Below are 14,367 nucleotides of genomic sequence, written 5' to 3'. Positions count from 1 at the left end.
CCTACCTAATTTTGAGGATTCCTGCCAGAAGTGACATCAAATATGGGCAGGTGTACTGGACACACATGATGGGCTGATATATGCCAGGAAAGCTAAATCTTTGTAAACCGCACAATAAAGGATTCTTTTCACCCTACAGAAGCCGAAGACGCATAAGCACAGTGAACATAAAGTAAAATGAAGTGAAAAGTGTTATTATCTGGACCTCGCACTGAGTGACTTTGCTGCTTTGCACTCTAATGCATATGTGATTCTAAGTCATGAAAGGATTTGTCCTTTTTGTCTCTGGTCACTAATTTTCAGATTTTTATTGTCTTTGGCCACTCTCATCACTGTTAGCGGCTGTTTTAATCTGCTGCATTTAACTGATTGCATGAAGACTAGAGTGGCAGCTTCAAATTTCGATCTTTGAGCTGGTTACATTGTGCCAAGGAGCCACAGGAGTGTCCTTCACCCTGCTGTCCTAAGTGCTAAAGAGAGGATAATGGGGAGAGTTGACTCAACATGAAATGCATCGAATTGATCTTGAACATTAAGTTCACTATATGTGGAGTCCACAAAATATTTTGAATAATTCGCACTTAAATTTTTACCGCAAATTCTGTACTTCTGCTCTCCTGGTGGGGAAATAAACATTCAAAGGGAGAAGAGATCAGAGGTGGTACTGAGTTAGGACTTTAGGACTGAGTTTAGGAGGAACTTCTTCACCCAAAGGGTTGTGAATCTATGGAATTCCTTGCCCAGTGAAGCAGTAGAGGCTCCTTCATTAAATGTTTTTAAGATAAAGATAGATAGTATTTTGAAGAATAAAGGGATTAAGGGTTATGGTGTTCTGGCCGGAAAGTGGAGCTGAGTCCACAAAAGATCAGCCATGATCTCATTGAATGGTGGAGCAGGCTCGAGGGGCCAAATGGCCTACACCTGCTTCTAGTTCTTATGAATGCGTCAGTAGTTGTCTTGACATTATTGCATATTGCATATGCCTCCCCAATGAAGGCACACTATCACTGAGCAAGCCTTTGTAAGTACATCTTGGAATTATTGTATGATTTGGCATACTTTTTAAGCAGCATTGTATCCAAATTAACAAAAAAGTGAGATTCTGAAACAAAAGCACGAAATGCTGCGAGAGGACGGCTGGTTTGGTGGTACCTGAAAAGATAACGGTCCGTTTTGTGTTTGGTTAAAGATTTTTTAAAAAAAATTATTTTCTCTGCTTCACACATCTCTCTTTACAAGGATGTATTAGAGCAGCCTTTTCCAGATCGTGGAATATTCATGGTGCTGCGAGCTGCGCCTCAGTTGGTGGCACTTGCGCCTCAAACACAGAGCTCAAGACCTGAACCCAAAAATGAGACTGATGTGCCAGTGCAGTAAGGAGGGAGCGCTGCACTGTTAGAGATGCAGCCTTTCAGATGAGGCGTTAAACCAGGACTCTGAATCAGAAAAATTTAAAATACATTATTTTGAAGAGCAGAGGAGTTATCCGTGATGCCCTGACTAATAATTATCCCTCAATCAACATCACAAAAACAGATTGTCTGGCCGTTAGCACATTTCTGTTTGTGGGAGCTTAATGGGTGTAAATCGACTGCCAAGTTTCTTACAGTTACAACAATGATTATATTTCAAATGTACTTCGTTGGCAGCTTTAGCACATCCTGCAGTTGTGAAAGGTGCTGTATAAATGACAGTCTTTTTATAAGGTCCATTTATTGTAGCACAATGGTATATTCCTGCTGCTTGCTCTGAAATGCAGATTACTTATTCTGCTGCTATTCTGCATTCTCTCTGCAGGTCAGCTCTCCAGATACATACATTGAGAGGTTTAATGCAGCACTCAGCCAGTACATGGGAGCTCTGCAGAGCATTGTGCCTCTATTCATTTACATGGTGAGTAATCGTTTAGGCAGTAATATGTTTGTAATTAACTGCTATGACAGTGGGTTGGTTTTCCTCTCTTCTAAATTGCGGCTCTATAACACGTTACTTCACCTTTCTTAGCTCCTCTTGAAATACCGGATGAAATGAAAGTCTATGACTCCTCAAAGTTAATCAGTTGCAGACTCCAGAACTCTGAAACTAGAACTCTGTTTAATTCCATATAAATGACTTTGGGTTTGTTTGTTATTTTGCAGCTTAGTGGGGAATGCTACAGAAAGTGTGCTTTAATTTAAAAACATTATTAAAGAGGCACTTATTTTTGTACTTTATTTCTTAAGACTAACACTCGGGTTATGACTTTAATGCCACTCACCAGTTATCCTCTTGGCAGATACAGAAGAACAGCCTTAACCACTAATTATTTTCCCTCTCTCTTACTTGTGAAAAAGCAGCTGAACCACGTTCAGTATTGATCCTCAGCCTCAGATCACTCACCATGTGAAAATCATTCTCATGTCTTGTGGCTTCCTGCAGTGACATAATGCTTTGAAGCATACACCTCGCTACAGCCTACCCTTGAATTACACTTTAATTACAGTAAATTGCACTACGTGTTGTGGACTCAGCTTCTACAAGTCTGTCGAAGCAAATTCAAACTTCCAACCATTGTCCGTGTAAAGAATTTTAATTCTGACCTCCCCTTGAGTCTTTGTTTTTATCCAAAATTGCACGTTTCTTTAAAGTGACCTCTCCCAACCGCCTGCCCGTGAATTTGTGTTGTCATCAGAGGAAAGATATTTATTCCTTTAAGCAAGATACTTTGGGCAGAACCGTTGGCATTTTTCATGAACTGGTTGAAGGATTGCAGCCAGAAATATTCTTAATACATTTTTGCAAGACTAATTATTCTTCAGATACCTTTTAATAAATGCCTTATTTTGACCTGAAGGTGGCAAGTATTCCTTGAAGACTATTGAAATTCATTATTCATTCAAGTAAAATGCTAAGAAAACATAATAATGCCCTCCCATCCTGACTGGACCATACTATTCTAAAGGAACTGTGTGTTTCTTGTCTATCTTCCAAATGCATCTTTCTCAATGCTGAATTTGTCTCTCATAATGTTCTAGTTCAGCATGTTCCCTTAGAAGTTCTGTTTTAATGAAGTAATTATTCATTTTCTTTTAAGCTGACTCCCAGTTGTGTTAAAATAAAGCAGAAAGGATGTTTACTGAAAAATTTTAACCAGATCAAGTTTGGATCCACAAGTGAGAAAATAGTTTTAACTAAATACAAAATACTGTCCAAATAGGAACTATTTTTGTTTTTCTTTCATCCAACAGCAATGTTTGCTGGTTATGGGAATTACAGCATTTCTGGAGTGAAGGGAATTTGCCATGGGGATGATTTATGTTGCATAGGCTTTTCCAATTCCTATTTTTAATGAATATCAAGCGACTGTCTTCCAGTTGTGAGCATGGGTCCTTCTCGCTCTTCTCCTGGCCTACTTTAGAACTGCCCTAGTTAAGAACAGTAAATTGGGCCATTTGCACTTTTTTTTTCTCCACTGGGGCTCCAGTTTAATTCCACTTTACTGCCTGGCCCATTCTGTCTATACTTTTTTCCTATCTGGTACATCACCCTTTTCAATAGAATTGATATGAGTCTGGTTTAGCCCAACCTCTGGCAAGTAATTCAAACTTCCGACTGCCCTCCATATAAAGAATTTTTATTTTTATCTCTCCTCGAGTCTTGGGGTTATTGTAATTTTATGGCCCCTTATTGCTATCTCTCTAGTCAGATCAGTGTTAAAAACCTGCTTCTGTAAATCTAGTAGCTGATGATTGTGACCAGTCAACACTGCAGGTTGGGTGGATATTAAGAAACCTGACTACCTCCATTAGGAGTTGACTGCTTAAAGAGTTTGAGTGTCTGGAGGTGGAACATCATTGGCTGTCCCTTGATTCTAGGATGACGTCAACTCGGGGTCACCAGTTTCTTCATGGCTTTCACCCACGAGAAGAGTAATGGTACCCTTGATAGAGAAAACGGCATCAAAAAGGTAGATGAGCTAATCCTTGAGTTAGCCAATGGCATCACTCAAGCATGTAACACTGCAGTACATAAAAAGTAGGCGAAAATACCAGCGTTCAAGTCCCTACATTAATGTGAAAGACGGTCACCGTAGCCCTGGCGATGCCTGAAATGGTCATTACTGTCTCAGCAACCAGTGAGAACAAGCTGTCATTATTTACTTTATTGTAACCCTTCATCATCTTAATGTTTTCTGTCAGGTTCTAATTAACTTTCTAATCCCGAGTGAAAAAGTCCTGACTTCTCCTGTCTTTCGTAATAACTCTAAATTGATCCTTAACAACATAATGAATTGGCAATACTGCTTCTGACTTTTAGGAAAGACAATTTTTTTTCATCAAGTACCTGGACTTGCTTTCAATCCTCAAAATACTGCTTTGAGTGACAAAGAATGGCATGGAAGAAATTATGCATCTGATTTGATTTTGACTTACTTGTGTGAAGCTATATTTACTCAGCCTCATTCTCACAAAGACATTGAGATTGAGAGCTAAGTGACTTGATAAATTCCACCTGTGTTTTGGTGCTCCAAATTTCTGTCCTATTACACACTGACTAATAACTATGTGGCTCTCCTTTCTCACTACTCTTCTTCAGTATATCTGATTTAATCATCAGTTTCTGTCTTTTTCTTTCTTATTCTTTTCATACTTTTGTACATTAAAGTTCAGCAAACATTGGCCATACTGGTTGGAACATTCCGGACCTTCACGTGTGCTGACGGCTCCCGGCTGGGCTTCCCAGCAGTGAGGGATGCATTCCACGAGGAACCCCATTGACAGCGGTGGGACTAAAAGATCGCGGGCCAATGGCGTTCTGCCTCCGCCACCACAAAACGGGCCGTGTGTTGCGTGGAAAATCCCACCCAATGTCTTTGTTTAATAACCCTTCCATACTGCTTAATTCTACTGGAACGCAGTTTTAGAGCTAATTTTCACTAATTTTGTCTGCAAGTAGAGTCTAAAAGAAATGGAATGAAGTGCTTAGAGCTAAGCTTAGTAATGAAATGTTGCTATTGTAAACTGACTGCTGGTATCGATAGCCAAATTGTTTAATATGGTCATAGATTGAAGAAGTCCTGTGCAATTATATAGGGCCTTGCCATGACTACTGTGCATGCTTTTGGTCTTCTTAACTAGACCTGCATTGGAAATGCATCAAACTTTCATTAGACTGATTCTTGGAGTGAGGAGACTGATTTATGTGGAGAGATGGAGTAGATTTAGACCTATGTTCCCTGGAATTTAGAAGAATGAGAGGTTATTTCATTGAAACACATAAAGTTCTTAAGGGGCCTGTTGGATCTCTGTGGCTATTCATATACCAGTAACGCCATACCATATACCAAATAACAGAGATTCAAGACTGGCTTCTTGGGTGAAAGGCAATTTGCCACCTTTATTTTGTCCGCTTCTAGTGTATATTGGTAAGTTTCAATTTTCCGACAAGTACAGAATTTAGAATGTTCCGACTAGCCCTGCAGCAGGCTAATCGAAATGATTGTCTTTCGCAAATACAGATTGTTGAATTCAAACTACAAAGACAGCTCATAGTAATTTCTTCAAGTACACAGTACAAAAGAACTGCGCAGTTTAAAATGGAATAAAATAGTGATTTTGCAAAGCAAGAGGATTGATCAGGTTTTAGAGGATAGGTTGAATTGATTATAGAATGACATTGTTGTCCCGATACCTAAACTTTACGATCTATAAAGTTTTGTCCCCTTTACAGCTGTGATTGGTTTTAACTAATCTATAATTTGTTTAATTCGACTGAAGTGTCTGTCTGTTAAGTTAAGAGATGAAACATTTCTGTAATATTCCACTCGATGAAAAGCTTACTCAGCAAAAATTCTTTCCATGGGGTGATTCTGTAGTTACAATGGACGTGGAACTGGATCTTAACCCATCTCTAATACAAAGAGTCTTTCTGTCAGTTCGATCTTGCAAATGCTTGCAGTTTTCTTGTCCTTTTCACAATCAGTCAGCTATTCCTCACTGTTATAGTTGATATATAATAATTTAAAATCTTAGTTATTATGATTTCTTTAAATAATTTCTTCCTTTAACCCCCTTTTACCTATAATAAAAGGTTAGTTTCTATCAGGGCCTAATTGGGTAGATGCTGGTCAGACGTTTCCCCTGACGAATGGTACTGGTACAGGGTGCCACCAACTGTATACACAACCTGTGACTCGTACATCACTTTGAATGGACGTGACATAATAATGGAATGGCTGGCACTTCAGTTTCAGTTGAACTAAATTTTTTCAGGAAACTGACTTTCCATTTCTTGGGGTGACTTGGATTTGTTGTCTCCTCTTTTGTAATAGTGAAAGAACTATGCCTGTTAAAACTGTAAAATGATGGATATCTAATCCTACTGCACAAAACGGAAACGCTGCTAAGGATCTATCAAAACTTTCTACAAAGGTTGGCATCGAACATGTTTTGAGCAACCTGCCCTGCTTCATATTTCTTCACTGGTGATGGATCTCTTCTCAACTTGGCAGACAGGGATTCCTACTGCTGCCAGTAATTACACTAATTGACTCAATAATTCATGAGGAAATGATTCAGACCAAAAAAAAGAGCAAAGCCTACCTTACAGTTGTTGAATGAATCTTGCTAGTTTGTCTAAATGTACGGCAGTGTACACTCAGCATCCTACAATACTGGATAATCCCTTTATTTATAAAAGTTAGTTGGAAACCAATGCAGAAATTTAATCGTATTGCTTCCTCCTCTTCAAAATGGTTGCCATTTACAAAGAAAAGAGATTCTGCACGAGTCACTATCATTTTGTTGGCACCCTAGAGCAGTGATAATTATTGGCTGGTAGATCAAGCTGTTGTTTCTGTCCCTGCTATATACTCTGTTCCCTAGTTACTGATTCCATCCCTCTTCCCTGGCAACTGCATGATGTTGAACTAGACTGTTCAAAACCTTGATGTCATGTTTAACCCTGAGATGAGCTTTTTACGATGTATACCGGCTACCATCAAGATCACTTATTTCCACCTCTGTAATAATGCTTGGCTCCAGCCCTTCTTCAGATCATCTGCTGTTGAAACTCCTATCCATCCCTTTGTTACCTTTAGACTTGATTATTACCAGGCCAGCATTCCTCTGTAAACTTACGGTCATCAAATAACTGCCCATGTCCTTGCTCATACTTCCATCTCCCCTTTCCTCACTGACCGTCACCAGCTCCCAGTCAAGCAACACCTTGATTTTTAAAATGCTCATTCATTTTACAGCCAATAATTCCTCCATGCCTTCCCTATTTCTGTCATCTTCTACAGATCCACAACCCTCCAAAATATCCCTTGCATTCCTCTAAATCGGACCAGATTTAATTTCCCTACCATTGGGGCTGTCTCTTCAGTTGCCTGGCCCCTTAGCTTATCCCCTTTAAGACGTTTCTTAAAACCTCTTTAACCAAGCTTTTTGCCATCTGCCTCTATCACTATTTGGTTTGGTCTCAAAATTTGGCTTTATAACACTCCTATGGAACACCTTGGGATGTTTTTGTTACATTAAAAGTACTACATAAATACTTTTTTTTTTTAATTAAAAAAATTGTGTGTACCCAATTTTTCTTTTTTCCCAATTAAGGGGCAATTTAGCATGGCCATTCCTCTTATCCTTCACATCTTTTTGGGTTGTGGGGGTGAGACCCATGCAGACACTGGGAGAATGTGCAAACTTCACGTGGGCCAGGATCGAACCCGAGTCCTCGGCGCCGTGAGGCAGCAGTGCTAACCACTGCGCCACTGTGCTGCTGCAGTCCTACATAAATACAAGGTATTGTTGTTGCAGGAGCAAATCTACATAATATTCATGCTGTTGCTGATGCAAAATGAGGAATTTAGTTTTCTTTTAAATTGCTGTCCGTTAACATTGAATCCTGCTGATCACTTTTGTTTTCATTTTTGCAGAACAAATTTTACATTGAAACCAAACTTAACAGAGATTTGAAAGATGACCTCATAAAGTTGTTTACAGAACAGGTTGCAGAAAAGCATGTTCCTACCTTAATGCGTGAGTAGCGATTCTGTTTGCACTTTGGTTTATGGGGTTTAATTCTGAAGCTGCGATGTTTAGAATTGTACTTTTATCAAGTATTGTCTTCAGCCGTACTAAACAGTAACAGGAATTTGGAGTAGGTGCTAAAATGGCATTGGGTGAAGCATACAGGAGTTGTAGTGTTAATGAGGTCAGTCCATAAGAGGGTCGTTTACCAAACTCCTAAACAAAACTCTTATGGACTGACCTCATTAACACTACACCCCTGTATGCTTCACCCGATGCTGGTGTTATGTAGTTACATTGTGTACCTTTTGTTGCCCTATTATATGTTTTCTTTTATTTCCTTTTCTTTTTATTTACTTAATAATCTGTTGAGCTGCTCGCAGAAAAGTACTTTTCACTGTAGCTTCGTACACGTGACAATAAACAAAATCCAATCCAATCCAAATGAGGTGCCACCCCAGGGGGAAGAAAATTGTCCCAATCCTAAATCCTTTGCTGTCAGCACGTTTATCGCAGCATTTCCAGGATGTGTCTTTGGGGTCTACACTTCTTTAATATATGACAAAAGTCTGATTTATTGGACAGCAATTGTACTGAGTAAGACAGTTAGATTGTCCTGATAGATATGTTTCAGAATCCAGCTCATATATGTTGTCTACTTCATTTCTCTTTTCTATTCTTGAAAAATTAGCAGCGAGCTTTTACTTGACTTTTGCTTTTGAACCCTGCTGCTTGGAGTATTCCTCTGTTACAAAACTGCAGTTCCATCGACATTATTCATGACAGTAGATTGCAATTAGAACTGAAGCGTAGGTGTATATTTGCTTCTGTTATTTGATGCGATCTTAAGCTCTAAGGCAATTTCAGTCAAAAGGATGGATATTTTTCTGTTAAGTGAAACATCCTGCCACAATATGTACTAGTTTATTTTCATTTCCAATCGTACCAGATGACGCGAGACAATAGATCCAATCAGCAATTTACAGATTAATTTGGGTCAGTGTGGCAATTGAACTAACTTAAATTTAGTACTGCAGAATATGAAATTTAGCAGGACAGGCTGAAAAAAAAGCCTTGCGAGTCTGAGTCATTTTTCCCCCAGAAAATATAAAGAAGCTGCTGAAAAATTAAAATCAAATTCGGGCTGCTGAGGTTATGCGGAAGTTTTAGAATAATTTGGTCATTCTACATTTGGGGTATTGGAGTTAAAATTTTGACCACCGCATTTAAGAATAGAATCGCAAGCGTTGGGGAAAAGCACAGAAGAGCAGTAGCAACGCTTCTGAATGTGCAGAAGCTCAGCCGAAAAGACAGGTAGGAAACACTTGGCCTGGACAGCCCAGAGCGAAGGAGGTTAATGGAACACCTTGTCAAGGCATGTTGAGCATTAAATTACATCAAGAAGCAAAAGTGAACCCAAAATGTTATTTGACTGGACATTTAATTTTATTTTACATACGATAATTGAAAATTTCAAACATTGGCAATAACCCACCGTCAGGATAGTACTGACATTTTTTTGAGAAGAAATCTGCAAATGGTTGCCAATGGAATATTAAGTCATTCGGCCCCTCAAAGCTGGCAATAACCCACCAGCAGGATAGTACTCCTGACATTTTTGAGAAGAAATCAGCAAATGGTTGGAGGGGCCTAATGACCTAATATTCCATTGACAACCATTTGCACCAAAAGCAAACACACCAAATAATTTCATCTCATTTTGTTATTAGTAAAGAGGCGATGCCAGGACACTTAGGAAATCTTAATGCGATAAAGCAGCAACAGCATAGTTTATGAAAGGGAAATTGTGTTTGACTAATTTATTCGTTCTTTGAGGAAGTAACAAGCAACATTGATAAAGGGGAACCTGGAGATGTGGTTACTTGGATTTCCAAAAGGCATTTGATAAGGTGCCACACAAAATAAGAGCTCATGGTGTAGGTGGTAACGTGGATATAGGATTGGCTTGCTAACAGGAAACAAAAGATAAGGGTTAAATGGGTAATTTTCGGGTTAACAAGCTGTCACTAGTGGAGTGCCCCAGGGATCCGTGCTGGGGCCTCAACTATTTATAATCCAAGTCAATGATTTGGATGAATACATGGTTACTAAATTTACTGATGACACAAAAATAAGTCAGAGACTATGATGTGGAGAGGACATAGAGTCTTCAGGGGGATATAGATAGGTTAAGCAAGTGGGCAAAGATTTGGGAGGTGGAATATAATGTGGGAAAATGTGAACTTGTCCATTTTAGCAGGGAGAATAGAAAAGCAGTATATTCTTTAAATATCGCAGAACTCTACGGTACAGAAGAATCTAGGTGTCCCGGTACGTAAATCACAACAGGTTAGTACGCAGGTATAGCAAATGATTAAGAAGGCAAATGGAACTTTGGCATCTATTATAAGGGAAATTGAGTGTAAATGTTGGCCAGCGTGGCTACAGCTGTACTAGGCTTTAATTAGACTGCATCTAGAGTACTGTATACAGTTTTGGTCTCCTTACTTAAAAAATATAATTGCAATAGAAATAGTTCAGAGAAGATTCACTATACTGATTGTTGGGATAAAGGGGGTTTCATATGTGGACAGGTTGGTATCCATTGGAGTTTAGAAGAATCTTAACAAAAATAGATCCTGAGGGGACTTGACAGGGTGGATGCTGAGAGGTTGTTTACCCTTATGAGAGAGACTGGAATTAGGTGACACGGTTTTCAAAATAAGGGATTTCCCATTTAATAGATGGAGATTATTTTATTTTCTCTGAGGGTTGTTAGGCTGTGGCGTTTTCTTCCATAGAGAGCAGGTTTGTTGAATATTTGTAAGGCTTAGTTAATTTCTTTTTTCAAAGGTTATAGGGGGTAGAGAAGAGCATAGGGTTGAGGCTGTAATCATATCACACATGATCATATCAAATGGCAGAGCAGGTTTGAGGAGCCTAATGATCTAATCATGCTCCTAATTCTTTGTGTGCAGTAGCTTTACATAGGACTATATACAGATTAGCGGTTGATTTATTTGTCTTACAACAGTGACTATATTTCAGCATCAGTTAATTGGTTTTGAAATATTTTGGGGATTTCTTTTCATAATATACTATTTATAAATAAAATCACAATTTGTAGGATAAATGATTCGGGCTGACTTTTGTTCTATAAATCTAGCTTCATAAAATTTATCTCAAACTGATTCATATCCACTCTGGATGGAATAAACAAAAGGAAAATGATGGTAACCTCTCCCTCTCCAGTTTTGGATTGTGTGATACTGATACAAAACATCTCTGTCAACTACAATAATGTGGTTGCCAGAGACCCGTGTCTAATGCACACTGAAATCTGATCTTGGCAATGAGGATTTACATCGACACGTTTTGCATTGTGTACCTTTCCTTTTTAAATGTTGGCAGTGCATGGTTCAGAACATCTATTTTATCACACTATTAAAAAGGGAACTTTTACAATGCATTTTCTTTGGCTTACATAAGCCATGCAAGCTTGTGACCAAGCCTCTGGCAGGATTCACTGCTTTAGTGTACTCTGGAATTACATCAGGATCTGGTCTTTCGTTTTGTTACCTTTCCGAATGGATTGGACTTTTAAATGGATTCTGCTGATGGCCTCATTTAGTATTTGAATGAATAAATGCTAATCGCTCTAATTCAATTTAAGTACTGTAGTCTCCTTGTATTTTATCCATTTCTCCTGCTTCTGTTTCAGCTTTACTAATAGAAGCTCAGTCAACTCCATTTAAGGTCACCCCTTCAACCATGGCAAATATAGTGAAAGGCTTATATACACTTAGACCTGGTAAGTAACAAAAAAGTGACAATTTTCTGTTTAAGAAAACAAAATGATTTGAGTCATGGAAAATGTCTTCCCTAAGGCTAAGCTGAAGTTGTCATTTAGTTTTTTTATGAAGTACATTTATCAAGCCTTATTTTCTCCCTTGTTATTCTTAGGCTTAAAATGAGCCATCCTACTCATTCCTCCTCTTCACACCCACGGTGTTAAAATTAAGATCTTTCCCATATTGCTTCTTTGAACTCGCACTGTCTCAGAACTTAAAACTCATGGAGCTCTCCGTTTTCCTCCTATAACCAACCAATCTAAAGTCTCAGCACACCGTTGTTTTACTTCCACTAGCTTTTTCATATATTTTGACCTACTCCCTTTGCCTTTGATAGAGCCCTCGTATGGCTTTGGTCCTTCAATCTAGTTTTCTCAACAACAGAAAAATATCTGGTCATACATGGAGCAGATATTACTAAAATATATTTTAAGTGACAATTCAGTAATACTTCAAAATTTGTACAACATTGGGTGATTTAATGGGGTCCATTGCATCCCAATGTAAAACTCAGAGACAAGTTGAAGTTGATTACACTTACAAGATATATATGAAAATGAAATGAAAATCGCCTATTGTCACAAGTAGGCTTCAAATTAAGTTACTGTGAAAAGCCCCTAGTCGCCACATTCGGTGCCTGTTCGGGGAGGCAGGTACGGAAACACAGTTTAGATTTTAAGATCAGAAGGAGAGGTGTAAACACCTATAGTGGATGGCCCATTTTTAAACCTTGAGTAGGGCCAGAAGGTCTCCACTTGCATCATTTAAATATTTTATTGATCTGTGTAGTTTCCAGATCAAAAGAAGCTAGAAGCAGCTTTGTCAACATGGGGGTTTATTTGTGGTCCCAGAGAATCTGGAAAAAGGGCATAATGTTCAACTTAAATTATTTACAAGTTGCAGAATCAGAGTAGCATTGAAGTTAAAATAATTTGTTTGTATTTCTGTTTGAGAACATCCCAAAGCATGCCACGTTGTCATGGAGATGGGCTGTGGGAGTTCGGAGATTCTTTGATTTATCTGGGTGTATGGTCACAGAAGGCAGATGCAGTTTTGATTTGATGCAGACTACATCTCAGAGGAGAGAGCCAAGAGGCGATGAATATTAGTAGGGCCTGCTTTTAAACAGAGAAAATATTAACTATTATTAACCCCACTGAATACGGATGGGGCACAATCTCCATATGCTTTTCTTTAGGGATGAAACAGCAGGATCGTTTGTCTGGTTTGAAAAAATCTACATTGTTTCTTCCACAAGACTATGGGGATCAATCAACAAAGTTAGCTTGGAAGCTGGGAAAAGGCAACCAGAACAAGGCTCTGGATCATCCTTAGTCATAAAGTCTTATCTTGGAGAATAGCTGGAACACTGAGAATTAAAGTGAATTCTGGAGGGTTGTGGCATACCTTTTGGTTTAGTCCTTATATAAGTAACTAAACCTTCAAGATTTAAGTAATGTAATATAAATAGTCCCAGCGGTCCCTAAGCTGCTCACTCCTTTTGAGAGAGAGCTGACAGGTGGTGATCTAACATAAGGGTCACCACACTTCAGGCGAGGGGCAAGGTTGAGAAGGTGGGGCCTTCATGAATTACCTCAACCGGTACGGGAATTGAACCCCCACTATTGGCGTGCTCGGCATCACAAACCAGCCAACTGAGCTAACCAATTACCTATGAAGTAATGTGTAAGAGAATTCTTGTAAAAACTATAATGTTGAGTTAATAGTACTTGTCTAAAAAATATGAAATCTTGTGGCATCGTTCTGTTGGTTAATCACTCGGTGTTCGGATTTCTGATTAAATGGTAACGGTCTCTAACTGGATCGTAACAAACTAAAGGACTACAAATTATATCTCATACCTATTTTAAGGTGCAAAACAGATGTAATAAAGGCCCAATTTTGGGGATAAACTTCTTTCATATTGGGATACCTGGAAAACTACCGAACTCCCACAGCCCATCTCATGTAATGGGCTTTGGGGTGTTCTCGAGCAGAAATATAAACAAATTATTTGAACTGCAATGCTGCTCTGATTCTGCGACTTGTGAATAATTTATGTTGAACATGATGCCCTTTCTCCAGATTCCCTGGGACCATGAAGTAACCCCCATGTTTACAAATTTGTTTGTGCCATTTTCAGGAATCTACACCAGCCATCTAAAATAAGCTTCAGGCTACTCCCAAATGCTAATGAGAGGCCTAACTCCTGTTCTAAAATATCTCAACATAATTAGGCATCCTGTATTGGTCCTTCTCTTGTTTTCTGGATTTGGACGACCCAGGGCTGCCACTAAAAAGGAAAGGTTTTTTTTAATTTTGTTTTGTAGATCATAGTGGTGCCTGGGGGAGCAGGGATACTCCACCCTGTTCCATGGCACTCGCTATTGCTGGCTGCAACCACCAGCCCCCTCTCCCAACTTGCCCAATTTTCCACAATCTGCTTGAGGGGCAACTGCCAGTGAAGCTGACAGCCTAAGAATAATTTATTCAGCATGATAGGG

The 14,367-nt window shown here is 39.0% G+C and overlaps 1 protein-coding gene across 1 annotated transcript in view; it reads left to right on the top strand.

The window, feature by feature from the left end:
• Positions 1 to 14,367, top strand: part of cacul1 (CDK2 associated cullin domain 1) — a 107,288-nt gene that overhangs the window by 66,218 nt on the left and 26,703 nt on the right. Inside the window, exons 4-6 of the mRNA XM_072479500.1 lie at positions 1,798 to 1,893; positions 7,919 to 8,021; positions 11,734 to 11,823. Of these exons, the coding sequence (XP_072335601.1) occupies positions 1,798 to 1,893; positions 7,919 to 8,021; positions 11,734 to 11,823 (289 nt within the window). The remainder of the gene's footprint in view (positions 1 to 1,797; positions 1,894 to 7,918; positions 8,022 to 11,733; positions 11,824 to 14,367) is intronic.

The sequence above is a fragment of the Scyliorhinus torazame genome, chromosome 16 (genome assembly GCF_047496885.1).
Source record: "Scyliorhinus torazame isolate Kashiwa2021f chromosome 16, sScyTor2.1, whole genome shotgun sequence".
Taxonomy (NCBI): domain Eukaryota; kingdom Metazoa; phylum Chordata; class Chondrichthyes; order Carcharhiniformes; family Scyliorhinidae; genus Scyliorhinus; species Scyliorhinus torazame.
The sequence above is the reverse complement of the archived record's forward strand: the minus strand, read 5'-3'. Positions and strand labels throughout refer to the sequence as shown.